A 27998-nucleotide genomic window follows, 5' to 3' on the forward strand; every position below is an offset into this window, starting at 1 on the left:
GTCTTAGGGTAGAGGCCTGACAAAGTGCAATCCAATTCCATGACAAAATCAATAGGATTTTGCCATGACGAAAACAGTTATCCAGAACCCCCTCCCACTGCCACCATGTGCCCCTGTCACATTTCTGTCTGCCCCCTCATATATGCCTGTCTAGAACAGGCCCTGACTATGCACCTCAGCACTTACAGTTGATGGTGGAATATCTAGCAGGGAAAAAATATCACAAACTGACTTGTTGCAATTGTAACATCCCATTACATTATGGTCACAGTACCCTGCTGGAATTCAGTGAGCTCTTTAGAACGAGCCTTTCTTTCACAAATTTGGGTTTAAGGCAGATTGCATGGAGGTGGCAATGGGACTTAATGAAACACCTGAATTCACTGATTAAGAGGTGTGTCCCTGTACTTTTGTCTATAAAGTGTATTTTTGTGTGTTTGTTTATAACCACAACATTTCATGTGTACAATCACAGACTCTTTGCAACATTTGAGTTAAATCAGTTTAATACATCCATGGCTTGGACTCATGATGACACCCATCGGACTCATGATGACACCCATCGGAGTCATCATTTAATTTAACACTTAAAAGCATAAGGCTACGGTATATTCCTATTTTTCAAACTCGAGGGTAGGAGCTTTTGAGAGCAACTTGAATGAGTGCGGTACAAGGCTCAGCCAATCAGCGCCCGAGTTGACACGACGTTGCCATCGTCAACAGGAAACGGGCGCAGAGCGTCCTTGGAGATGTGCTGTTGTTGATAGTTTAGTCTGTGCGGCTTTCTACCTTCTGCTTACAAAATGTCTGTGTTAACTAAATGAAAGCTGGTCGATCCTGCCCAGGAGGCCATTAAGAAAGCGGTTAGCAGCCTAGAAGGTAAATCTACGCTGAGAGGCGATTCTCTGAGTAATTAGCTGGGTAAGCTAACGTTAGATGGCGCACAGCTAATGTTGAAGTTAGCCGAGATGCTAACGGAGTAAGCCTACCCCTCTCTTTGCTTTCCTGAACATTACTGGCTTTAAAATGACTGCACGTCGTCTGTCTTTATTTATCGAGATGGGAAGACATTGGCACTATTAATGCACAGTTTCTTTGTGGCTGGGAGCCCGTTTTCCTTTAAAGCATCGCTTATTTGTGTTTTTTAAAGAGCTGTGTACATGACAGGTAATTTGTTAATCTTCTTAGCTGAGTAAGTTGCCAAGCTAATATGTTATAGTCTGTCTCTAGCAAGCAGTGTATTTTGCACAGCACAGCTAGGAACTATATCCCGCTGGATTGATTAGATTGATGGAGTTTTGTTCTCCTGCGGTGTTGTAAAATTTGATATTGTTTAAGTTGCTAGTCAGCCTGTGTCTCAGTTCCCCTTTGCTTTTCCAGAAGCCATGACTGCAGCTGCTCTCATTGGAGACCAGCTGATCCTTGAAGAGGACTATGATGAGAACTATATCCCCTCTGAACAAGGTATAAACTTCCAGGGTAATAGTCAGTATATGGTGGTACGCAGGCATATTAATAAACCTGAAAGTAATCAGTGCTACTAATTACTTTCAAAGTGGCATGTTCCACATAATAATAGTAAGAGGTAAAACTGAGCATTAACATAGCTAGTGTGAAATACATTCCGTGATTGTGGATGGTCCATACAGTGAAGTAATATTGGCCTTTGATTAAATAGTTATTATTTTATATTTTAATGGTATAAATATATATTTTAATATTTTGTGTAGCCTACTCTTCTTGTGCAATGTGTGGACAACCTGCTGCTGTAACACAAGAATTTACCAATTTGGGATCAGTACATTCCATTTGTTCCTCTGTCCATCAATCAGCAACTAAAGTCTGTAAATATTGATGTTTAAATTGGCTTTTGAAAACTGTAGAGTATCATATTTTATGTTGCTTGATATTATATACTATTATGAGACAAAATGTAATATCCTCATCTCTTCTCATATCGTTTTCTCTTTATGTTTGTCTGCCCTCTCATCAGAGATCCACGAGTATGCCAGAGAAATTGGCATTGATCCCGACAACGAGCCGGAGCTCCTTTGGCTTGCCAGGGAGGGCATTGTTGCCCCTCTGCCTCACGAGTGGAAGCCTTGGTAAGGAGGGAGAGCGGGGACTGGGGCCCTGGCATCTGGGCTGACCCCAGACCACAACCCTTTCTATTAGAAGACTTTAGTCTAGAGCGAGGAGTCTGCTGCGGTTGTGATATGGAATCACATTTGGCCTAAAAATGATGGATGGTGTTGATTGTTGCAACTGTTGTGGCTCTCTGGGGGTTCCAGTTTCTTGTAATGAATTCAGTGCTGTTGTAAATAGTATACGTGATCTGGAATTATGTGCCAAAGACACAAGCTGTCAATACATAAACTGTTTTTTTCAGGTCTGGCATTAGTCTGGCATGTTCTTCACTTTCTCCTGCCCCAGCAAGTTTGATTTACACCATTCTATCTGACACACACTATCATTACACCAGTAGGTCTGTTAGATTTAACTAATAACAGCAGCTTGATGTTAGATGAAAGGCATCATTGTACACAAAAATAATTTTAAAAAAACATAAGGTTTTAGTATTGTATTAACAATTTCAAGTGGATTAAATATGATTCTAATTTTTTGTTTAGGATTAATACTGCAGCCAAAAATAGAAATAGTAATTTGTTAATCTATTAATTGCTGTTATAAGTAATACAATGACTGTAATGCATTAACAGCCAGCACTGCTTTTAGACAGACTAAAAATAAATTAATAAAATATAGATGACCTCTGGTTCAGGACAGGACAGTTTTAGGTGACAGTCAAACTTCCAGTGACTTTTCTTCGTTCACCCACCCATCCGCCCGTCCACCCACCCATCCACTCGTCTTTCCTGTCTCCTTCCCTTCTCTGGGCCTGTTTTGAGGTGCCGAAGTGACCCCGCTCCTCTCCCCCTCCTCCTCCCTCCACAGCCAGGACGTGACGGGGGACGTGTACTACTTCAACTTCTCCACTGGCCAGTCCACCTGGGATCACCCCTGCGACGAGCACTACCGCCGACTGGTGATCCAGGAGCGTGAGCGTGCCCAGCTCACAGCTGCCGCTGGAGGCGCCGGGGCCAAGAAGGACAAGGAGAAAAAGAAAAAGAAGGAAAAGAAGGAGAAAAAGGAAAAAAAGAAGAAGGAGCTGCTGAACACTCCTGGAGTGAGTGGTTGATTTATTTGATATATGCTCAATTGTCTGCTCAGTCTAATACAATCCAACCCAACTGTTCTGTCATAAAGTTTACTTTTCTGCTGCCTATAATGCTCAGGTTTTCTTTTTGTCACAGGAACAGAGGTGTTCATTCACTTCTGTGTTTGGCATTGAGCTCATAGTTAGTGGTGCTGTTAGACTGGACTGTATTTTACTGAGAGCTGTTTCTACTATTCTGCCCCCCTCATTTACATAAATAGGAGGACAAAAAATTATAAACACTCTGAATATAATGTAGTCCAGTACAAGACCTCTGCAAACTACAACCTCAATAATAAACACAGATTTAAATTTACGCATTCTCTACAATGTCAACACAAACTTAACATTATAAACTTTCTTAAAAGGTAGAATTTATGGCAGAGCTGTGGCACTGAACTGCATTAGGACTCATGGAGCAAGATTGCGTTTATTTGGTCATTGCAACAGTATAGAGGTGCAGGTAGGTAGGTCAGAGGACAAATACTGAGGAAGTGAGCACAACATTAAAAAACATACTGTAAACAATTAAAAACAAAATATTTATCTTAAATGTAGTCAGTCTTGATAATGTTAATAAAGAGTTTCTTCAGGCTAAAACACTATTATAGCTTTTTACAGACATATAGATGTGTGCAATTTACACATTAACCGCCTAAATGTATCTATTTATACAGGATTTACAAAATGAACATGTTTGCCATTCATGTTACTACATTTCCAAAGCGTATAGTTAGGATGTTCAGATCTGTGCTGTTATCTGTTATGTAGGCTGCATATTAGGATGGGAGGTGCATTACTGTTTTTATTCATTCAAACTGAACTTGATTGGGCTGGACTGTGCTTTCTCTTGGGTAATATTTGTCAGTGGCATCCCTCCTACAGTGTTGTTCGATAGGTCATCCTTAGCAACAGCTGCCTCTTTTGAGTGTGCTGTAAAATGTTCACTGATGTAGAAAAACTGAACCGTGAAGTCAAAGACACATGGCTATTTTACTGGGTCACTGGAGCATGTTGATAGATTAGTATGGCTTAACATAAATGGCACGGTAAATTAAATGTCATCACAATGACATTTTTATCAGCTATATGTTTTGAAAAGAAAAGTCTTTGGGCCACCAGCATGATGCTAATTAAGTTGTTTAGGATATTTATAAGTGATTTGTAAGGGTAAGGGTTGTTAGGGTTGGTCTCCCTTCACTTTGTGTCACTAGAATCTTATAAATATCACAGGCTTTAAAGGAAAAAGCCAAGCTAAATACTTTAAAACCACTGAGAACAGCTGTTGCTGATACATGTTGGAATTCTGGGCCCATGTTGTTGTTTGTTTGTATTTTGTTTTAATTTTTTTTTATTCACACAGATAACTCGCCAAACATAGATTATGTGACACCATATAGATACATTACAAGTGAAAGTCATAGGAGAAAATTATTAATCTGTCTGAGACCCATCAAGCCCACCATCAGCCTTTGCTCCTCAGGCTGACAATCAGTATCTGAGGCTGATGATTGCTTCTTTCTGAGCTTTCTGATTGGCTATTCAGCCTAAAGGAATCAGGGTGCAAGAAGAGAAATTGAAATTGGGTTGTGTTATTATTGTGTTAATCAGGTATTTATTAAGAGTGGTTTCTTGAGTAATTGTTAAGGTAATAATACTAATTATTTTGCCAGATATTAATGATTATATTAGTCTGGAGGATCTAAAAATAAATAAATAAATAAAAATAAAAAAAACAGTATTTTATAGCACATTTTGAGTCTTATTTCAGCATCTTGACAATTTTCAACAGCAATGGGCATTCTGACTGAGGTGCAATGTTTACCTTTTGCCAATCTGTCAAAACTGTACTCATACACAGTTGTGCGCCCTGTGTGTTTACTCACCCATCTCTTGCTGTGCCCTAGGCACTCAACTCGGCTTTGGGACCCTTGTCATCCCCACTGGGCGGCCTGGCTCCCCTCAGAGGTCTGGATGGCGCCGGCCCGGGTTCCCTACCTGGATGTGCACCCTCCCTCAGGGGCTCCCTTGGCAGTTCTGGGGGGCTGGAGCCTCTCAAGATGTCCGTGGGGGTGAGACATGAGTGTTTTAATGAGCAGCTACTGTGTTTGTTCAACTTTTGTGAGAGTACATTTATATTGTGGAGAGCAAGCTGCACTGTTGACTTTTCATGGAAATAGGACAGACCATCCCAAAACCATTTATGATGAAGTTACTTACATCCCCTCTTTTCTCTGTCAGGCCCCTCGCAGCAGTGGAGCCTCCAGTGTTTTAGGCAGCAGGCAGGAGGAGAGGGTATCTCTGTCTTTGCCCGGCTTTGATGATGACGATGACAATGATGAGGACAAAATCTCAGAAAATGAGGTACAATACCCACAGACAAATTCAACTTGTTGAAAAGGGCTTGATTATTGCTGCCTAAGGGTTCACATAAACCCCTAGTCAAACTTGATATTGTCCCTTTTTCAGCCGAGTCCTCGCGCTTCAGCCGGATTGCTGAAGAACCTCCACCTGGACCTGGATGCCCTTGGAGGAGGCCTGCAATATGAGGTAGACAGCACAGAAACATCTGTTGCATTTATTCTTAGTGATCACTGCAGTATCCATGCCACAGGATCTTGCCACAAATCTCTCTTGCTGTAATAGACAGTTAGGGCAGCCATATCTATTAAAAGATGAAAAGACTATTTGAGACTAGCATTTACTAAAATAGAATGAAAACTGGACTTTAGAAAAAAATACGAAAAATTACGGAAACAATATTGTGTACTCACAAAACTAACTAAAACAAAATAAAAATCTAAAGTAAATGTCTTTAGTTTTAATCTTTGCCAGTTTAGTCAAATTTGTAACCACATCGACATGACTGTGAGTCAACTGCCTTCACAAAGTGTTGGGTCTGTACTGTAATACCGATTGTGAACGTCTTCAGTCTAGACCCCGACAAACATCCCCATATTATAAGAAAAAACAAAAACTATTACTGAAACTAATAAAAACTAAACTAAAACTAAACATTTTTACACAATACAAACTAAACTGAAATGAACAAATCCACTCTGTGAAATACTATCAAATTGTTTGTTCAAACCAGTGAGTATAAATATTACCTGTACAAAAATGAGGCTACCAAATAACATATCAATTCACTGGTTGCAAATTATGATAAAAATGAAAACAAACCTCATCTGTGGTAAGCACAAAAACAATTAATGTACAACTGGCCTTTATTTGTCACAATGTGTAGACATACCCGACCAGTAAAGGGAACTCTGCGTTTAACTGGGACTTGACTTTTAAATGAGGTTTTAGGTAAATTCATATTTTTAATGTGCATGAAGCCTTACTGTTGTGTGTTCTAAGCAAATGTTAGCAAGATAGCTAGAGAGCGAAAGTACACCGCACACCGTCCCTAAATAACATAAGTTCTGTGTGTGTGTGTGTGTGTGTTCCAGGACAGTGAGGCCAGTGGTGGTGCCCCACCAGAGGAGAGGACTGAGCCAGAGCTACAGGACCTCATCCTATCTGGAGACCACAGCCCTGAGCCACCATCCCAACAGGTAGCAACACACACTCTCAGGCATACACACACGCGCACACACGCATACACACACACACACACACACACACACACATGCACATGCACGCACACACAACATGCACGAACACACACACACACACACACACACACACACACACACACATGCATGCACGAACACACACACACACACACACACACACACACACAGACACACGCACAAACACACACACAGACACACAGGCACATACACACACACAAACATGCACGAACACACACACACACACACACACACACACACATTATGTACTGCTGTAGCTCCCTGCTACGTTTCTGTCATTGTATTTCTCTCTGGCTCTGCCTGTCTCATTGCTGATGTATAATATTATAATACAATGTGTAACCTCTCTACCACCTCTCTGTACTGTGTATCCAGCTTCTTACTGTCCCATGTATTACACTTGTAGAATGTATCTTTGTTTCCTTTGAAGGGCTGCCCTGTTTTAGTCAGCTATTTTAAGATGAGGCATTTTTTCATCGCTCCTCTTTTTTTTTTTTTTTTTTCATGTAGTTGAAAGGAAAATTATCTGCACGTCTTTGCCATTCTAGCAACTTTATACAGAATCAGGTTATTATTGTAGATGAAGCAGTCTGAAGTACTTTTCCTTCTCGGAAACTGCAGCCTTTGATACTTTGGAAGCTACGCTAGTTGCAGTATTTGTTTAGCTTTTCCAAGCCGTAGTTTAATTGAGTCAGAGAATAACTTTATATTGTGGAGAGAGGAGTTTCAAGTTTGTTGTTTAAATGAGATATTTAGTCAGCAATCTGCTGTAGATTAATAGGCAAGTTTGGGACATCCCTAATCACCTGCATATTTCTCATGTTGTCACTGTATCATTACCATAGTGGCCTCTTCTCTTTGTCTCATATAACTGTGATTCTAAACCATTTGTTATTCCTGCTCTTGTTTCTCTTTCTCTCCTGTGACCTTTTTGACTTCTTACCTTCTGACCTTTCACCTTTGCACCGGGATGTACTGTATGTGTGCAGCTCCTGTGCTGCTCGGATCTGTCCTATGGCAACGGCTGCTACTGTGTCTTCCTGTTTGTCCTCTTGTCCACCTACTGTCACTGTTACTGCTTCGCTGTCTGAGTCTGAAAACCAGCAGCATGTCTTCACCATCACCAAAATCACGACTTCTAGTGTCTCTTCGGGGTTTTTACTTCCATTCCTGCTACATTTCTCCCCCAACCACCACCATTAGAAGAAAAACCCCACTCTGTCAAAAGTCATTAAAATGAACAAATTAACTCATTGTACAGGGGACACTAAAAGACAGAAAGTGGGTCACATGTGACTTCCTGTGGTTTTAGCAGCAGTGTACCACTGTTACTTTTTCTAAACAGGGGAAACACTATGATTATATGATCCTGCCCTCTGTGTATGAGTGTGAGAGAGAAAAGGGGGAAAAGGGATGAGAGGGAGAATGTGTATATTTAGTATGTGCATGCGTGCATGTGTGTATTTTTAAAGATTTATACCTACATACTCTCTGATTTCTGTATGTCTAACATAACATAAGTTTTGGCCATGCGGAGTGTGCAGTCAGTTGGTTTTGCATGCAGTAGAGTCAAGATAAAGATCCCCGCCTCCCTTTTCTTTCACGGGGTCACAATCTCTTAGTCCACCTCCTTTGGTCACCTTCCCTCCTCCCTCACTTTTCTCCCTTTTCTCCCTTGTGTCTCTGCACGCCTTCCCTTGTGTCTCTGTTTTGGATGGATGGACTGTTCCTCCTAATTCCCCTCCTCCCCACCCACCAAGGACTCTCTGAGGGGCCGACACCTCCACCTGTCTCCCCTGACAGGCAGCAGAGACCATGGCAGCCCCGAGCCTCTGTCCAGTGAAGCCACAGGACAGAAGGCAAAGGAAGAGGTGGATGAGGTGGACAAGGAGGAGGGAGAGGAGGTGGAAAACAAGGCGGTTCAGGGAGAGGGTGGAGAGGATGAAGGAGGAGGGAAGCAGGACGATGAGGGAGCAGAGTCAGAGGAAGAGGAGAATAGGTGGGAAGAAGAGATGGAAGAAGTAGAGGAAGCCAAAAAGAAAGGTGTAAAAGGCAACAAAGAGGCGGAAGAGGAGCGAGAAAGTGATGAAGTGGTGCAGGAGGAAGAGAGCGATGAGGTAGAGGAGGAACACGGTAAAGATGAGGATGACGAAGAGAAGGATGAAAGTGAGGAAAGGGAGGGCGGGGTGACTGAAAGCAAAAAAAAGAGTGTTGAGGCAGCGGAGAGTGACGGAAGGGGCAAAGATGGCACTGAGGAAAAGGTGGAAAGGTCCATTGAAAGCCGAGATGGTGAGCCCAGAGACAGATCAGAGCATGAGGAGAGCAGCGATGTGGTCGAGAGGTTTGTGGAGGAGAAAGTTGAGGACATTGAGGCAGTGGAAGAGGAAATTGAGGAAGAGGTGCTGGAGGAGGAGGACGAGGAGGAAAGGGAGATAGCACAAAGATGTTTCGGTGAAAAGAAGTCAGAAAAGGAGAAAACACTAATGAAACTTCTTGCGCAGGATTCAGAGGAGGAGTTAGTGGGACACAGCGACAAATCAGTGGAGAAATGTTTAAAAAGTGAGGAAAATGAGGAGGCAGATGAGGTGGAGAAGGAGGATGATAAGGACTCGGTAGAAGAGGAAGAGAGCGAGGTTCTCGAGAGATTCATGAATGGTGAGGAGGGACACACCGAGGCAGAGGAGGAAGAGGTTGAGAGGAGTATAAATAGCAAGGGAGGGCAGAAGGGAAAGGAGGAGGATGATGAGAGTGAGAGTGAGGAGGTTTTGGAGAGATGCTCCCTGAGCCATAGGCAAATGACGGAAGAAGGAGAGGAAAGCGATGTTGAGGTGGTAGAGAGATGCGTACGAAGCGACGCAGAGGGAACGGAGGGAGGAATAGGCGAAGACGCAGCAGGCAGTCACGCCGAGAAACCCAAACGGCATCGGAGAGTGACGAGGAAGTCGTGGAGAGGTTTGAGACGCAAACCGCTCACCTCCAGCCCGCCAAGCTGGGCCAGAAGACAAAGCGGACAAACCTTAAAGCGCTTGATAAAAAGAGAAAAACTCGGTATGCTGGCGCGACGGAGAGCACGGCCGAAAAATACCCTCATCCAGCAGAGGTAGGGTTCGGTGTCACCACTGTGCGTGCCCCCCCACCCACCCACCCAGCACCTCCCCCACCCAACCCAATATATAAGCTCTATAAACACGGGCCTGTGCACCTTCCAAAACCCAACTCCACTACCTTAGGGGCTATCAGGTCCACCATGATTCCCAACCTTGCACCTGGATCCCACATTGGAATGTCCATCAATTAAGGCCCAAACCAAACGTCCAGGCCAGCCAATGAGCTGTCAGCGCGTTTGAGCCCCTGAGGACTGGATTGGAGAGATTCTGGTTGCTCTTGGTGCCCCTCTGTCCCTCCTTCTCTCCCATTCAAAGTGCAGGCTTTTACGTGTCTGTCTACCTTTTGAGCAGCGGCTGTTTTAGACCTAGAGCTATGCGACTACACTCAGAACCACTCTGTCCTCCTGCTGCTGCCTCCCAGTCTTCAGTCTGCTTGCTTTGGGTGCAGATTGCTTTCTTGACCTCCAGCTTGTCAGCATTGTGTTCGTGTTTGAGCGCACATTCTGCCTTTATCTACTACTGAGTGTGTTTCTGTGTCTTTGGTAAAGGCTGCATGCCTCACTATCATCTGGGATGTACTAGTGCGGGTTCTTGAGTGTGTTTATGGGTCCTCATGCATAACTGTTAACCTTGTCGCTTGTCTCTGAGTGTCTGTGTGCATGTTCTCGCAGGAGTCTGAGGCCAGCAAGCACACTGAGGATGCTTCATCCTCCATAGACGAATCCAAGGTACGAACACATCCCACACTAGTTTAGAAATCTTCATATGTAAGTCAAGTCTAGAAATCCTCTTTCATTGCAGCTGCATTCACACAAAACAGTTAATTCTGATCACATAGTATTATAAGAGGTGAAGAGAGCCCACCACCTATTCATTAATTTATTCACTAGTTGACATTTTGTTTTGGGTTCGGTTCTGTGTTCCTCTCCAAGCCGTTGAAGAAGGTTACAGATGTCAAGGACCTCTCTGCTGCTGTCAGTCCACTGGAGAAAGACGACAAAGAGGAAACAGAAGAGGAGGAGGAGGATAAGGATGGAGAGAGGATGAAGAGGCCGGAGCCTGTTCAAAGGTTTGTTGTAAATCTACAGCAGTGTTCTTGGCCAGTTGGGAAGCGGGGGTGTATTCTTCATCAGTTAGGTCGAGAGGGACATGTCTCCACATGTGTTTGGTGGATCCTTTGGTGGATTGACACTCAGCTTTGGTCACACCAGCCCCCAGCATTAGAAATAATGCAGTTGTTAATAATTTTATTGGAAAAAGGCCCCAGTGCTCAGACTTATTGGGGCATAAACTTTCTGCAGAAACAGGGTGTCAACATCCTGAGTAAGTCTTAAAGTAGTATTATCTAAATTCACAATCTTAGAAGGTTTAGAATCGAGTTAAATAAAGAATTTGAAGTGTTAAATTCAGTTTTGGAGGTGTTTAAACATTTCTTGATGTGCTATTGAGTTCAGCATTGACAGTAATCACACTATATTTTTAATGTTTCATTTATCTTGACACTTAAAATACACTGTGTATATTTTACTAAATGTCCTCACATTGGGAATGACATTTTATCTCCATCTCCAGGAGCATGCCGGCTCCAAAAGTTGACCGTCTTGTCCTCCATCAGTCCAGCCCCCCGCTCTCCCTCAGCAGCCCCTCTCAGTCGGAGCAGGACATTGGCCTCCGTCCAAAAGCTGAAGGCCTCAGTGCCTCTCTGGGGCTCCAGAGGCCCGAAACCTCCCGGGGCCGGCTGGTCCGCACGTCCCACACTCAACTCGAAGAGCCCAAATCCCCAGTACGAAATTGGAAGGAGAAAGCAATGGAGGAGGAGAAAAAAGAGGAGAGAGCAAGGAGAGAGGAGAAGAGGCTAAGGGAAATGGAAGAGGAGAGGGAGAGAAGACAGGAGGAGAGAGAGAGGGAGAGGAGGAAGGCCGAGCAAGAGATGGAGGAGGAAAAGGAGTGTCTGACGAAGGAGAAGGAGAAGAACATGCTTCTCCTCCGAGAGGAGCTGAAGAGAGAGGAGGAGGAGGAGGAGAGGAAGCTGAGGGAGGAAAGCAAAGAGAGAGTCGGGTAGGTTTGCACATCCTGACGTTGGAGACAAGGAAAGATTTGCAATCCTCACAAGCCTTTTACTGCCTCGCTCGAGGCTTTTACAACCTGCATTAAGTAAAGTTAAATACCTCAGTAGATTCAAACACACCCTCTCCTCCTCAGTGAGGTCTCCTTGGTTGAAACATTATGCTTTAATCAAGTGAACTAACCCAGCAACCAGTGTTAAAATCACAATGAAACCACAGTTTGAGAAGCTCTTGCTTCCCTAATTTTATCTATTTCCTCTTAAAACAGGATGTTGGGGTAGGGCTAAACATAGAGAGGTACCCTTTGAAAAGTGTAAACCAACAACCAGCAGGGTCAGGTAGGAGGAGAGAGAGGCAGTTTATCTGATGGAATGGACTTGTTTGTTGAAAAATGTGATGGTGTTTTTTTTTGGCTGAATTTCTTGTTCATGTTTACTGGTTCAGTGTGACGTCACCACTGAAGACAGGATGTAGAACTAATCATGTTTAATTTCTTTGTGACTTTGTTAGTCAACAACAGCAATTGTCTCCTCCTTATTTTTTCCTAAAATATCAAGTATCTCCCAGATCAACAGCTACATTGTGAAATGTCTTTGTTGCTCATTCAGTTATTTTCATCTCCTAAAATCACATGACATTTTAATTAGTTAGTCACTGACTAAACTGAAGCAGCATGGCATGGCTGAAGTCTGTCTAACCTCAATGATCATTTTCATCAAAAAAGCAAGACTGTGACCAAATTTGAAAAATAGCATGTCACGTCAGCTTCAAGACAGAAGAAGGGGGGAAAGAATGATACGAAGGGCTGAGCGAGTAAAGAGAGGACTGTTACTCCACATCAGCACTGCAGCATGGCCTTTGCAGCAGTAGTTGGACATTCTGTGCTCTGATAATATCCACCACTGAATCCTCATTTTCCCTGTGCAGTGAGAACTGACCTTTACGATATCGCTCAGTGTTTATGCCTACAGCCAAATGATGACCCTGTTTGTTTGTGTATGTGTGTGTGTGTGTGTGTGTGTGTGTGTGTATATGTGTGGCCTGTCACACATATACACAGATGTTTCTCTCCTTTATGCAAACTGTCTTAAGTCAGAGTAAAGGTGGTCTGAAGATGACGTAATGTGATGCATCATGCTGTGTTTTAGTAAATCAAATTATGGTGATGGTTAATGTTTTTTTCATATTATTGTTCTCACACAGGAGCTCAGGACAAATTGAAATATAGTTTACATCGTGAGCCGGAATCAATTTTTTCGTTTTTTGCTTCTTCAAATTCTGTGTGTGTGTGTGTGTGTGTGTGTGTGTGTGTGTGTGCTGCCCCAGGGCTCTTCGTGAACGTCTCCAGTCTAAGAGGAGAGAGGAGGAGGCCCGGCTGAATGAGGAGTCTGATAGGTTGCTGGAGGAGCTCGGGGCGTCTGCTCAGAGGGACAGAGAGACCCAGCAACGCAAGCTCAGGTCTCACACACACAAATGGTTTTGGTTCTCAAAGTGGGGTTTGGGGACCTTGGATGGTCTTTAATCAGGTTTCATGGGTTCCCCTAGTTAAAGAAATAATTCACCCAAAACACAAAACAAGAATTTTTCCCACTGACCCCTAGAGTAATCTGTCCATCCAGATAGTTTATGTGCTCGTAAAAGGGTTCTGGATGCAGGATCCCCATTAGCTACTACTCCTGTTGACCCAAATGTGTGTCCACTTTGGGGTTCATGACACATTTGAGAGCCCCTGCACCACAAACTGAACTGTCAGTGCAGTGAGACACAAGGGCTGTTCAAGGCAGTTGACCTTCATTCAGTTTGTAGTCAAACGTTGCCCACAATCCCAGCCAGAAACATTACTATGTATGTCCTGTCCTCAGGGAGGAGAGCGAGTCCATGCTCAGGGAGTTGCGTGTCACTCTAGAGGACAAACAAGCAGTGGAGCGTGATAGGCTGGAAACCCAGAGAAGGCGGGACATGGAGCAACTAAGGATGGAGTCAGAGGAGGAGCTGCAAGCAGAGAGGAAGAAACTCCTGGGAGAGAGGGATGAGAAACTGAACTCTTTGAAACTCGAGGTGACTGCAGATGATGCTGGCCAGCCTAGATTTGTCTGTTTTTGTTTTATCCTCTGTTGACTCACTCACAACATTTAACAGTTGAGTTTTTGCTGTTGTAGCTGGAATGACTCTGGTATGCTCTCCTGAATTTGCCTGCAGGACCAATTATATTTCACTGTGTGTCCTAGATCCATAGGGGCAAAAACCTTTTTTTCCCAAGTAGGTATATGTAAACACAAGAAGCTAGAAACTAAAGTTGGTTGAATAAAACAAAAAAAACAACCAGTGCAAAAGGCTAGACAATAGAAAGAAAGCTTAAAAAGCATTTTTTTTTCAATCCTAAACTTGCCCCGAGATAGTTTCACATGTAAACACAGGATTCACAAATAGACCTCTTTCACAGCAGCTTTTTTGATTATAAAATAGCAGTGTAAACTGTTATAGTAATGTTAGAGTTAATACTGTTGGGTTTGAGTTAATACTGACAATGACATCCAATAAATTACAAAATTCAAATTGTCTCATGGCCAATAAGCAACTCTGAATGACAAATCCAATCCAGGCTAGGGATTTATCTTAAGTTTATGTTCAAAAGTATTTCAGTGCCTTTGGATGCAAACGGCGCAAAGCAAGTAGAAAAAAATTGAGGGGAAAAAATGTGCACTCAGCTCTTCCTGCTTTCCACTGGTGCTTGTGTCTGTTCCAATTTCAGAGTACAGGGTGGCATTTTCGTGACTTTGGGAAGGCAGATTAATGATTTTTATCTGTGTGTTTCTCTGTTTGTGTGCATGCTGTTCTGCATGTGTAAAGGTCAAAAGCACAGAGTGGAGGCGGGAGCTGATGAGCCCTCGACCTGAACAGCAGCTGGCAGAGTACCACCGAGAGGTCACATGACACACACACAATGCAAATGTTGCTTCATTTAATAAATGAAATATGGCTAAATAAAGAGCAGACATGATTTGTAGGAAATTACTTTCTCAAGATGAAGAGAGTGAAGTTCAAGTTTGAAGGTTACTTGATTTGTACGCATAGGTAGATTTGGTTTGCAGCGAGTGAGCCAGGCTCCTTTTCCACACACAAGCACCAGCTCAAAGACAAGACATGACAGACAAAAGTGACAGCAGTGCTCAGTATGAAAAACAAGACTTAAAAAAGCCATTGTTAAAAACAAGGTAGAAATAAAATATACCATTAATCAACAAAAACAAATTAAGAACTTACAAAGTCAAAAAGTGCCATAAGTTAAAACAAGATAAAGGAAAACAAGATAGAAATGTGTAATAGTCCATAAATAATCAATAAATAACAAAGACTTTTGCTCCTACAGCTATGACTTGTTGATCACACTGATGGCTGCTGGGACCAAGCTGTTTTTAGATGGCTTGGTTTTACAGGCTGGTATGTTATACGTACGTCCAGACGGGAGAAGCTGAACAGGAGAAACTCTTCATGTCCTGCTGGTTAGAAAGTCCAGAATCCAGCCCACAAGATTATTACTTAAATGAAATTGTTCTAAAAGCCTCTCAGATGAGATGTGGGGTTGAATTATATTAAAAGCATTAGAAAACACTAAGTAAAAGTCTCACATGTGCCCCCTTCCCTTCCAGATGTTCAAAAAGCAAATTCATTAAAGTGACTGTGGCATCCTCTACTCCTCTGAGCGGCCTATAAGCTGCATGGAATCAAGGTCATGCTCAGTTTTAAGATTTCAGACCTTAACAATTTCTCAGAAGTCTTCATTACAATAGATTCCAATGCAGTGGGTCTAAAAGGGTTTTGGGGCAGCAGATTTTGGGAACAGGGATGAGCACAGCATCCTTCTAGACTCTAGGTACATGCTGCGTCTTTAAAGACTGATTAAAAATACAGTCAAATATAGAGCACAGATCTTTTGCACAAGATTTAAGCGATCGATCACAAATGTTGTCTTATTTGTCCTTTTGGTCGATGTAAAAGTGCTGAGTGTCTTCAAGTTTTGACTCACTTCCTGTACTTCTTTGCTGACAGCACAAGTATCAAAACGAGTACATAAACAGTCAAGAGCATTTGCAAATTCAATATCGGTTGTCAAAGCCATCTAAAGTGACAGTGCTAGTGTTTTTTTGAATTTCTGAGGCCTACAGTGGTTTTCGTGCTTGACCAAGCTGATCCGAGGTTGTTAGAAGTCATCTTGCTCTCTAATTTAAGTTTATAGTTATGTTTTGCTTGTAACATCTCAGTTTTCACCTCTTTGATGGCTGTATGTTTCTCAGAGGCTTTGCCATGTTAAAAGCAAGTTTCTTAGCCTGTATTCTGGACTTGACAGACTTTGTGACCCATGGCGTGCAGTGGGAAGGATTTCTCTGCCTCCTTGACTGACCCAAAAGACAGATCAAGAGATTTAGTGATCAGTGACTTTTCTGAGGGAAATCACCCAGTATAAAGTTTGGTGCATCAGGTGAAATAGTTGCAGTATTTGCACTACACCACCTATAATTTTGCAGGCATAAAGCAGCATTGGCCTTCAGGTGGATGGAAACAGTTGTGATAAAAAGTTGAGGAAACTGGCGAGGCAGGTAAACAGGACGCAACGACACAGATAAAAGTTCATCATCTGGGGTACAGACGCGCTCTCTGACAGTCACAGAGTTACAGTATCGCTATTTAACGTACAGCCATACCCCGTCTGTCTGACGCCTGATTAACTGACCTGAATTATTTTGTAATGTGTCAAAAGCACCTTTTTTTATTTTTTTTTTTTTTATAAAACATCCCTTACGCCCTGCTTTTGTTTTTCACTTCCCATACCCAGTTGGCTGACGTGCTGCAGGAAGTGAGGGACGAAGTGCAGCGCGACCACGACAGGAAGCTGGAGCAGCTGAGGGACGACCACAGGAGAGAGCTGAACAGCATCAGAGAGAAGCATCTGGACGAGGTCAGGGAGAGATCACATGTGGCTGCTGCTCTCATCGTAAACAGCGTGCAATAAAGACAACAGTAGAATAGGCTAAATAAGACGCATAAATAAATGTGTCAACATGGTATTACTAGTTACAATAAGGAGCTCATGGCTTAAAGATTCAGTGCCTGGACAGTCAAGGTAAAAATCTTCCTGTGACCCTAGAATATATGTATTAAATCATAAACAGACAAGAGACAAGAAAAAATGAAGAGTGGACTTTTTTCCACAAGAAAGATGATCGTGTGGCAGTATAAGGCTAAAATAGCAGAAGAGCAGAGGGGGAGATGATGGGGGTGGGTGAAGAATCAACAGCATCATATCACAATACTTTCTTCCATGATGCAGTAGTGATATCATGACATTAAGAATCAGTATTTATAGGGTTAATATAATACATACAACAAGATTAGCACTCCTAGTATAAGTTGGTTAATGTTACCATTATCTACATTCAGTACAACTCCAACTGCTTCTTATTTTGAGGCGTAATATTGGCACTTGTCTGATTTCAATTTGTGTGTGTGTGTGTGTGTGTGTGTGTGTTGCAGGAGGCTGCTCAGAGGGAGCGCCTGCTCTCCGCTCTGCAGGAGGACCGAGAGCACCTCCAGGCCTCACACACCGTCCAGCTGGAGAAACTCCGACTGCAGCTCAACGCACAGATCCAAAAGACACAGCTGACACACACGCGCAAGGTGCACACACATACACACAAACGTGTAGTGTAATGCTGCAGCTGTGGTGCCATGCCACTGAGTCACAGCCTCTAACACCAAATTGTCTTTGAGGCTCCTAACTCCTTCAGGTCTCCTTCCCACATGACATTAAGATACATCTTATATCAGATTTCTATTTATTACAATTATACTTGACATTAAAATGGGTCTCCAGCGTCCAACTTGAAATCCAAAATGCTTATTGGTCTTCACATTACTTCTTATAGTATTTGCTTCCCTGAAAATTGATGTTAGTCATCTTGCCTCATTCCTGACAGGCCATTTTGACAAGTTACTATGTAAGCTGCCTGCTGTGGATTGAAAACTCACTGGCTTTAAACTTCACTGCTAAAAGACACATTTGTGTATATGATTTCGAGCCATTCACCCAGGGCTCATGTTAATGTCAGGTGTAAAGAGGGTGTTAGTGCTCAACTAATTAGACCTTGCGTGGTCCCTAACCCTGAAGTGGTATATTTTGGCAACATGGTGTAGAAAATGTCCTCAAGTGACAAAAAGTCCAGATTCTGTGCAGCCCAGCAGGACATTCTGCGGAGATGAAGAATAGTTTTTTTCTCAGGCTCGAGAGAGTTGTGAAAAATCTCAGCAAAAATGAGGTTTCCTGTAAAAAGTGAACAATAAGGCAGCTTCAGTGACTTCTTTTTATTAATTTGATGTTGCACAATGAAGAACTGATGTTTTTCATGAGGTGATTTTGTAAACGCTAATGACGTTCGCTTGCACTTTATACACTTTACACTCATCCTTCTTGTTTTGTCTGTCAGGAGTCAGAACTTGAGGATCTAGCGCACCAGTTGGAGCTGAGAGCCAAAGAGCTGAAGAGCCAGGAGGCCATGCTAAACAACAAGGTCTTCCATCTCATATAAACTGTCGATCCATCGATCACTGATACACTCGTTTGAGCCACATGGTTTAATGATCTCTGATCTCGTTGGTTCTACCAGGCAGAGGAGCTGAAGAAGAAGAGGAAGAAGCTTGGGGAGGAAGAAGAGGAGATGGACAGAGGGATCGAGGTGGGGAGTCACACCACTGAAAATATATCCACTCCACCCATCAGTATTTCCTAATCCTTCCCTGTGATTGTGTGTGTGTGTGTGTGTCTGTGTCTGTGTCTGTGTGTGTGTGTGTGTGTGTGTGTGTGTGTGTGTGTGTGTGTGTGTCCGTCCAGGCTTTACCCAAGCTGCTTCTGGAGAGAGACCAGCTGAAGGAGGAGCTAGAGCGGATGAGGGAGGAGAAGGATCGAGCCAGAGAGCTTGTCCAGAGAGCGAGGGAGGAGAGGAGTGAGGCCAAGCAGGAGCAGGAGAGGATGAGGGAGGAGAGAGACAAAGCCAGGGAGGAGAGCCGGAGGGCCAGGGAGGACAAGGAGCGACTGGAGAGCAAGGTGGATCTGCTGCAGGAGAGATGTGACCGCCTCAGCCGCAGGGTCAGGTAAGTTTCCCACACAGGCTGCTCTTTAGGGAGCAGGTCACCCCAGTACAACACACACACACACACACACACACACACACACACACACACACACACACACACACACACACACACACTGCAGTTTTATTTATTGCAGATTTACTGAGTTGGGAGGGATACAAGACCAAATAAAGAAGTACAGTAGTTAGTTATGGAGTTGTAAAACTCTGTAACTAACTACTATCTACCGTCTACTACTAAACTCTGTCTATCTGTCTAATACATAAAATAATTAAAGTAAGTGGTTTATTTATTTATTTATTTATTCATTTATTAGTATTATTTATTATTAGAAGAGAGAAATACAGCAAAAACACAAACCTAACGAAAGAGACGTACAATACCTATAATACTTATAATAAAAAATACGTATAATAACAAATAAGTAAAACGCGAGTGTATGACAATAAAGTCACTTAAAGAGTTTGCAGATATTACACACATTCATCAATACAAAAAAAATGCTGTTTTTTGTTAATAAATTTCAAGTTGTAACTGTGAAATTTGGCAAGAAGTAAAATTAGAATATGAAAAATCGCATTATCATCTTTGTTAAAAATAATGTTTCCACAGAAAAAGTTGTCAACTATAAAATTATTGACTTTATGAGGGGGTTACAAAGAATCTTTGTGTTAAGGACCAAAGTTTTTAGAGTAAATATTACGACTAAAGATAATCCAATAAAAGTACAGTGCATTTCTGAAACGGAAGCCACTTTGCTCAGACGTGACGGCCAGCCAATCACAGCCTACGCAGTGTGCACGCAATCAAACCGCGACTCGGATTTGAAGACGGCACTGCTGTTTTCGCGGACTCTATTTTTTTTATTTACACTTTTCCTACTTAAACCTCAGAGGTTTGCGGTAGGCGATGTCGTCAAACTGGTCAGATTTCGAGATCAGGGAGCTGCTGTCGATTCGCGCCGAGCCGGAGATAGACCTGCAGCTGTCCGGGACGGTCCGGGATGCCGTGGTTTACGAGAAAATCGCCAAGCTCCTGCAGGACCGAGGCATCTCCAGGCAGAAGAGCCAGGTGATCAGCAAGCTCAAGACCCTCAGGAAGAAGTACCTGCAGATGACGGCGCACCACGGCAGCGGCGGCAGCGGCAGGCTGCACTGGCTCTACTTCGAGGCGTGCCAGCTGATCTGGGGCAGCGGCCCGGCCAGCCGCCCGGCGGGCTCCGGGGGCGGCGAGGACGCCGAGGACGGGGACGACGCCGCGGCGGGACCCTCGTACATCGTCGAGGTGGACAGCAAAGAAGACATAACTTTAGCCCAGGTGGACGAAGAGAAGGTGTCAGCGACAGAGAGCCGTCCCGGTAAGTCTCCTCTGCTCATACCCCGTGTAGAGAGCTGCATGGCGGCATTTTTGTTTGTTTTGATAGTGACAGTAGAGAGAGAGACAGGAAAAGCAGGGGAGAGAGAGGGGACGACATGCAGCAAAGAGCCTGGGCTCGGATTTGAACTCTGTGGTAACATATTAAAGTCCTCATGAATTGACCCCACATAACTTCTATTTCCTGTAAATATCTTTAATAGTGACATCATGCTGGACTAGTGGGTGTACATGAAAATTCCACCCAATAAAACCTTCACAAATCTTGCAGCATCCTCTCTCATCCAACTTATCCCTTAAAATAAAGCCGTGTAAGAGTCCATTTCATGGGGTCTTTAAGCTTGATAAGGGGTATATGCTGTTTTGGCATTTCATGTGCATGAGATATAATTCATGGCCTCAATTTAATTAAATAGGTCCCACATTTTGATTAATTCATGTGCACAAGATAAGTGTACATACTGTGTACATAAGTCACCTGCACTGACCATAAGGAAATGCAGGTACTCAAGTTGACCACATGGTGGCTCTCTAATATCATAATATGTGCCGTATCACAATATAGGGGGCAAAAAGGAGTAATTCCTCTTTCACAGCGACTGGAAATATTTATCACAACCCAGTCAATGATACAGCAATGTACATTGATACTGCAAATTATGGGCTTAAACTATGTTATTTACTCGGTCAAAATGAACACATTTAGGCTACTCCATAGGCAAAATGAACACATGAACATATTAGCAGGTTGTGTAGATATTTAACTGTGCCAAGTGACTAGAAGCTTTGAGAATGGCTGAAGAATACTAAAATGACAGTGGACTATGAGTTTGCAAAAGGACATTACATCACTGTAAGAGGGACTGATAATAATCCCTTGCAAAACAAGTGTTGTCAACATGTCTTGGTAAGTCACCCCCAAGCTAAAGTAAAGCTTAGTTAAAGAGTCTCTATCCACAGCTGAGGACAAGCGCCTCAAGCAAGTGACGGCTGGGGTGATCATTGGTCATGACACCGCCAAAATTGTTTAATCTCACAATTCGTGCCCACAAATTAATCAAAACGTGGGAACGATTTAATCTGTTTGAGATAACGAACTATATCTCGTGCACAAATGATTCAAAATGTGGGTACGATTTAATTAAATGGATAGAATTCACAAATTCTATCTTGTGCACATGAATGAGTAAATCGTGGCCTTGATATATTCTTTTTCCTCTCTATGGCCTCTCTGGGGCTCCATAAAATTCAGATTGAGGCTTTAGAAGGATGATTTATCCATGTTTTGCACTTAAATTTTGTCTTGAAAGTGCTAAATTTGTAAATATATATACCCTGGTTTGCCTGCAAAGCCTCTTAAAAGCAATCCCACATGCTGCCTTCTAGACCTTCAGACTTGGGTAGTAGCTGGGTAATGTACTGGCCAAAATCACAGCATAAATTCCTTGTTATATTTCATGTAATGCTTATTATTAATCCTAGCTTCTCAAAGGAGTAACATTTCACTTAGATGTGTAGTATGGTGTATTGTAATGTTTCCCTATTAAATCTTTATAGAATCGCCTCCCCAGCCTCCAAGGAAGAGGAAGAAGAAGTTGTCCAGGATGCAGCACGCGGCGGAGGAAATGCTCCGGGTTTTCGCTGAATTGGACAGAGATTTCCACGAGAGGGAGAGCCGGCGAATCCAGGAGCAAAGGAGATACGAGGAGCGGGTGCGGAAAGAGGCGATACAGCTGGAGAAGGAGGAGCGGGAGAGACAGATGTCCATGTGGAGAGAGATGATGGAGAGCCAGCAGCTGATGATGAGAGAGCTGCTGAGCCAGCTCTCGCCACAAAAAGGTCACTAGCAGCTTTATTAGGGGTAACATTTAACTTGGAGCGAGACGGATGTTACTGTGTACGGGTGACTAATGTTTCCATGTTCGCACTTCTCAGAATCACCCCCGCAGCCTCCAAGGAAGAAGCTGTCCAGGATGCAGCATGCGGCGGAGGAAATGCACCAGGTTTTTGCTGAACTGGACCGAGATTTCCACGAGAGGGAGAGCCGGCGGATCCAGGAGCAGAGGGAGTACGAGGAGCGGGTGCGCAACGAGACGAGAGAGCTGGAGAAGGAGGAACAGGAAAGACAAACGTGCATGTGGCGAGAGATGATGGAGAGCCAGCAGCTGATGATGAGAGAGCTGCTGAGCCAGCTCGTAGCACAGAGAGGCCGCCACCAGCAACAAGAAACCCCGGTGAACTCCCATCAGACGAACTTTGGGCACACGGCGAGGCAGCACACAGCCGAACAAGACTCGAACTGTCCCACGTCGGCCTCCTCTTCCTTTACAGACATGGACAACACACACTGACGCTTCATCAGACATGTTTCATTCAGAATGTTGATGACACACTTTTGACATTTGTTCTGCAAACGCCTTAACTTTGTTTTCGAGCTCCTTTGTAGATGTGCATCATGTTTTCCGATTGTAATAAATACTTGACCACATCTGTACTGTCAGCGGTCTGGAAATTTGCAACCTGTTATTTACCCAGAAAGTCAGAAACTAATTAACATGGCTGATCACTGAATCAAAACCATTTTTTGCACAAGTGCTTTAAATTTGCACGTAACAGTGCTTGTGTAAAGCTTTTTCACAGGCTTACCGTGTTATTTTGTCCATGCAGCGAGCTAGAGCAAAGTGAGAGAGTGAGAACTTCCCCCAGACCGGCAGCCAAGCAGGAGAAGAGGAAAAAGGCAGAGAAGGCCGAGGTCATGGCGCCCTCTAGTGCCAGGAGAGACTCATCACTACATGTAGAAGACCTGGACAATCCTCCCCTCTCTCCTTTACCCGACAGTCACAGCAGCCTGGACGAGTGAGTAGAGATGGAGAGAGAGAGAGAGTGTGTGTGTGTTGCGTGTGTGTGTAGAGATAGAAGAGATCGTAAGGACAGAATTTAAATACCAAGGGGTATCCGTTGCTTACAGTCAGATGGGATCAATATCAAAAACTTTGCCACAACAATAGCATTTGTCTGCATGGGTTTTTAAAAGCTGATAATGCTTTGGATATTTCTGGACTGACACTACTGATAGTTGATGCTTTGAGCCACTATTCAATATTATTTAACACTGAATACGACTGATTTTAATGCCTGAGTTACAAGGAGTCTTTTCTGTTTTCCCTCGAATTTTATTCATCCATCTATTTTCTATACTTGTTTATCCCTCTCAGGGTATTAACACTCACATGATTGTTATTCACATCAGGGAGAATTCTCCACCAAACAACCTGTCAGCCACTAATTCTCTCCAGTGAACACAGGAGGGTAGTGTTACAACTACCACTAAAATTAATTTATGAATAATCAGCTCAGAATGGCCCATTGGAGTTAGACGTCAGTTTAGGATTGATCAGTTGTACAATAAATACTGTATGTCAACGTAAAATACACATCACACCTGTCATATTCATATAACATATATTGAGGATGACAATGATTGGTTTATTCTTAATTAAGGGCTGGAAAAAGACTGACAAGCAGGCCCATATTTCAGTCTAACCCTAACTTTTGTTATTTTAGTGATAATTTACTGAAAAGTCTGATCCCAACAGCAGTTTGGAGGACAATCTGTGAGCGGGAAACAAGGTTGTATCTCATTTTGTCCCACCTTCATATTCACCAACCTGACCCCCACTCTCTCTCCTCTGTCTATTCTACTCCCCCTCTGCGCGTCCAGCATGCGGAGGTACATCTCCTCAGAGGGCGAGTCCATCCATAAGACTCGGCTCTTCCTGGAGCGGGAGAGCAGCCGGCTGATGGAGAGACAGGCGGCTCTGCAGACGGCCCAGTCTGGGTCCTCCTCTCATGACCCTGGTCAGGAAGCAGGGGTAACCCAGGAGATGCTGAGGAACCTCCAGCAGGTAGGAGTAAGTGTGACCCACCATTTCGCTCTCTCCTTTTAGGAAGTATAAAGCAGTAGTTGATGTGTGTGAGTTAACATCAGCATGGAGCTCATGGTTAATTTGGCCCGATTTGCATATTCCCTCATTGTTGTGTCTCTTTCCATCTTCCACCATCTTCTTCGGTCCTTCACTTGTTCTCTCAGGAGGCCAGAAATGTGGTGGAGCTGCAGCTGGCTGTTGAGAGAGGGAACGACCTCTTACGGAAGAAAGAGGAACAACTCCAGCAGCTTGAGAGCTCTATAGCTGAGGAGGTCCGTGGAAAACATTGTCTCAAAACTGTAGTTGCAATCTTACAATCAGTTCAAGTGATATTTCATTGGTCAGGCATTTTCTATTTTCCAGTGTGCAGGGGGCCACAATCAATCACTTTTCCACTTATAGTTTGATCCTGAAATCAAATAGGAATTTAACAAAAGGACTCTTGGTACAGGACTGTTGTATGGGCAATAAAGCCTGATGCTTTTGTCGTGATTTAGGAATTGAAGCTGCTGCACTGATTGTGAGTGCCTCTGGGTAAGAGCATCAGCTAAAAGCATTTTTGTAAATCCAAAATGTTGAGAGGGTAGATCCATTTAGTATTATTTGACTTAGTGTCTGAGTAATGCAGTCTGAGTGGCAGAAAATCCCCACGTCAGATAATGCTGCACTTGTCGAATATGAGTATCAAAATGAGAAAATAGTTCAGCATTAAATATATCACTTTAAACTGAAGTTCTAACTACAGCGGGCCTCCAGATATTTGATAAAGCTAAGGTGTGTTTAACTTATTACTGAACCTTGAAGTGTACCTTAATATAGTGTATTGAATATTTTCAAGACATTGTCCAATGACATTGTCCAATGGATGATTCATACAGTCAGAGTAATGAATTCTTTGATCCTAGTAGTAATTATTTTCTGCCTTGTTACTGCCTGTCCTCAGCCGCTGTTCGAGGATCTGTCTCGGCTGGCAGGAGAAAGGAAGGTGACCTTCGATGTGACTGAGTCGGACCTGAGCAGCACCGTGGACCCACAGGACGGGACAGGTCACACATACTGCTTTTTTTTCTCTCTTTTTATGCCATTGTGTGACTTCATATTAATAATTGAAATGGTTATGTAAGGCTACATAATCCTTCTTAACTGTATGGGTTAACAGTGGAGCAAAATGCATTTCTTATTGTGCTGGTTTGTAATATTGATTCATCGCTTCAGTGCGAGAGAGTAAACTTATGTTTTTGGAAATGGTGCAGTATCTGTTTTGGCATTTGACCCATAAATAAACACTGAGTATTGTTTTTTCTGTCTTTGTAATTGAGCACTGTGGACTGACTCGCTTGGCGGCATATCTCTCACTCCATCCCCACCCTTCCTACTCATGCACTCTCTGTGTTTCTCTCTCTCGTCAGGCGGCCATCCCACCGTTCCGGCCAAAGTCCAGCAGCTAGCGGAGTCCCTGCAGCAGATCTCAGGCCAGCTCAACACTGTGCTGAGCGCGCTGGGTTCTCTGGCCCAGAGGCAGAGTGCCACACCCTACCCCGGCTTCCCTCCACCTGCGTCTCAGCCTCACAGTACCTCACTGCCCTCCGCCGCCACCTCCTCCAGCCTGGGGCCCTCTGCCTTGGCCACACCTCCTCCCGTATGGCTCTCTGGCTCGTCTTGGGCCTGGGCGCCCCCTGCAGGCCCTGCAGCCACCCCTCTCTTCACCAGCCCCGTTGCCAGCCATCCGAGAGTCTCAGAGGATCTCCTCCACAGTCGCTGGGCTCAGCTCTTCCCCGGTATGCCAGCACCCGGGACATTACAGGAACTGAGCACCAATTATCTGTGCTGTCAAACGATTTTGGATTTTATTAGCATGTACCTAATGTTTAGACAGGATTTTGATATTGGTGATGTTAATATCGTCCTGCCTCTGTTGTGCAGGTGCAGCTGTGGACCCAGTAGCCTCCAGCACCATGAGAGCCACGACATCTTACTCAACATACACTCCTGTTAGGTAACCAGCTGCATGTCTTGACTGTATCACTTTCACATGTGCCCTTACTCACCTAAACCAATGCAGTGATGCTACAAAATTGTGTGTGTGTGTGTGTGTGTTTCAGTGAGCAGGCCCGTAGTGTGCGGTCCATGCAGAAATCGGTGGAGATGGACGGTCAGAGACTGCAGGGGCTGATTGACGGCAACAAGAGGTGGCTGGAGATGCGCAAAAAAGACAGCAGCATGTATCCTTCTCTTGGATATAATACACACTCATCCACACACACACACACACACACACACACACACACATAAGTGCACCCACATAGTTGCATCTTAATACACATAATCCATGGCTCAGTTGTCTTAAATACATCTCTATACCATTGTTCCTCATCTTGATCACCATGTTTGCCTCCTGACTGAAGCGGGTTTAGGTGTGTATTTTGTGGAGGGTTTCATTAATGACTTACGTTTTGTCATGCCCTGTTAATACACTTTCATCATCACACCTGATATTGAGTCATTGCGTTCGACTGTTGCATGAATAGAGCTCTGTGCCTCGTCATCGTCCTTAACGCTGCTTCCTCAGACCTCTGTTCACTCGCTATCAGGCTCCGTCCAGCATGAGCAGATTGGTCCAGCTCGGCCTGGACGACAACAACCAGATCAAAGTGTACCATTACTGAGGAAACGGGCGGACGACCGGCTCACATTGCACTGTCACTGTGTAAGGGCTTCAGAACGTAAACAATTGTGAGGTTTACATGCAGGATCTCCTGAGGGAGTCTTGCGCCCCCTATGATTTGTCCCTTCTCTGCACACTCAGCACAAGACTGTTAGGGGAAGTCCGATGACCTCTGTTGTATCTGGAGAAAGGTTTACAGTTCAGGAAACACATAATTGATCCTGCTGGGAATGCCACCCATCTTGTGTTCCCAGCAGGATATAACAAACACTAAGAGGTTTTGCTTCTTTGTTGCACAGAGGTCAGTTCCACTTTTGTCCTCAGGCTTTTGGTTTGGTAGCTGTGTGGTTATGGAAGCTGGAGTTTAATAACAGCAAAGGGCAGTGGTGCTTTTAATGCTTTGCTTCATTGTCATTTTAGCCTGTCAGAAAACACAATTTTAAGCAAGACAATACTGTTAAAATGAGATGAGAGCCAAATCACTTGTATTTTCAATTCAAAGGTTTTCATCCTTCTGTTCCTTTGTCCACTCCTCTCCACAGATGTGGCACTGCTGGCCATGGCATCTCTTGGTTTCCACCTTATTTTTTCTACCCACTAGTCCACCTTAGCAGGTGTGCCAAGTTATACACACAAAGCAGCTTACATCTGCAAAGGAAAGTAAATGTGGAGAATTAAATGGTAGCTACTTGATGGAAAGGAAATAAGCAGAAATAACCACTGCTGTAAAAGCCATTAACTGGGCAGCATTTCATAATCAAGTCTAAACTATGACGTGTATCCAGGCAAAGGGAGAGAATCCTCCCTTTCTGTTACATATTTGTGAATGTTTTTAGAAAAATGTTGCTGTATTTTTGTATGTAATATTGTAATAAATATAAATTTTATATATTAATAT

At 43.6% G+C, this 27998-nt stretch overlaps 2 protein-coding genes across 2 annotated transcripts; both read left to right on the forward strand.

Moving 5' to 3' along the window:
• Window positions 1-956: 956 nt before the first annotated feature.
• Window positions 957-27995, forward strand: cep164 (centrosomal protein 164). Its single transcript, XM_030066519.1, is given in 29 exon segments — window positions 957-1167; window positions 1381-1464; window positions 1994-2105; window positions 2956-3187; window positions 5125-5289; window positions 5459-5581; window positions 5687-5767; window positions 6673-6777; window positions 8577-9674; window positions 9677-9916; window positions 10595-10651; window positions 10856-10992; window positions 11496-11981; window positions 13316-13447; window positions 13852-14047; window positions 14840-14914; window positions 16824-16946; window positions 17522-17665; window positions 18472-18555; window positions 18652-18720; window positions 18876-19135; window positions 23177-23365; window positions 24231-24414; window positions 24600-24707; window positions 25379-25481; window positions 25845-26213; window positions 26359-26431; window positions 26538-26657; window positions 27005-27995. Coding segments are annotated over 29 exon segments (5253 nt in total). The 5' UTR covers window positions 957-1160; the 3' UTR covers window positions 27102-27995.
• Window positions 19711-22997, forward strand: LOC115369836 (trichohyalin-like). The gene is made up of 3 exons (XM_030066526.1): window positions 19711-20492; window positions 22067-22348; window positions 22445-22997. Exons 1-3 carry the CDS (start codon window positions 20045-20047, stop codon window positions 22858-22860), a joined length of 1146 nt encoding a protein of 381 aa, XP_029922386.1. The 5' UTR covers window positions 19711-20044; the 3' UTR covers window positions 22861-22997.
• Window positions 27996-27998: the final 3 nt, after the last annotated feature.

This window comes from Myripristis murdjan, chromosome 13, assembly GCF_902150065.1.
Source record: "Myripristis murdjan chromosome 13, fMyrMur1.1, whole genome shotgun sequence".
NCBI lineage: Eukaryota > Metazoa > Chordata > Actinopteri > Holocentriformes > Holocentridae > Myripristis > Myripristis murdjan.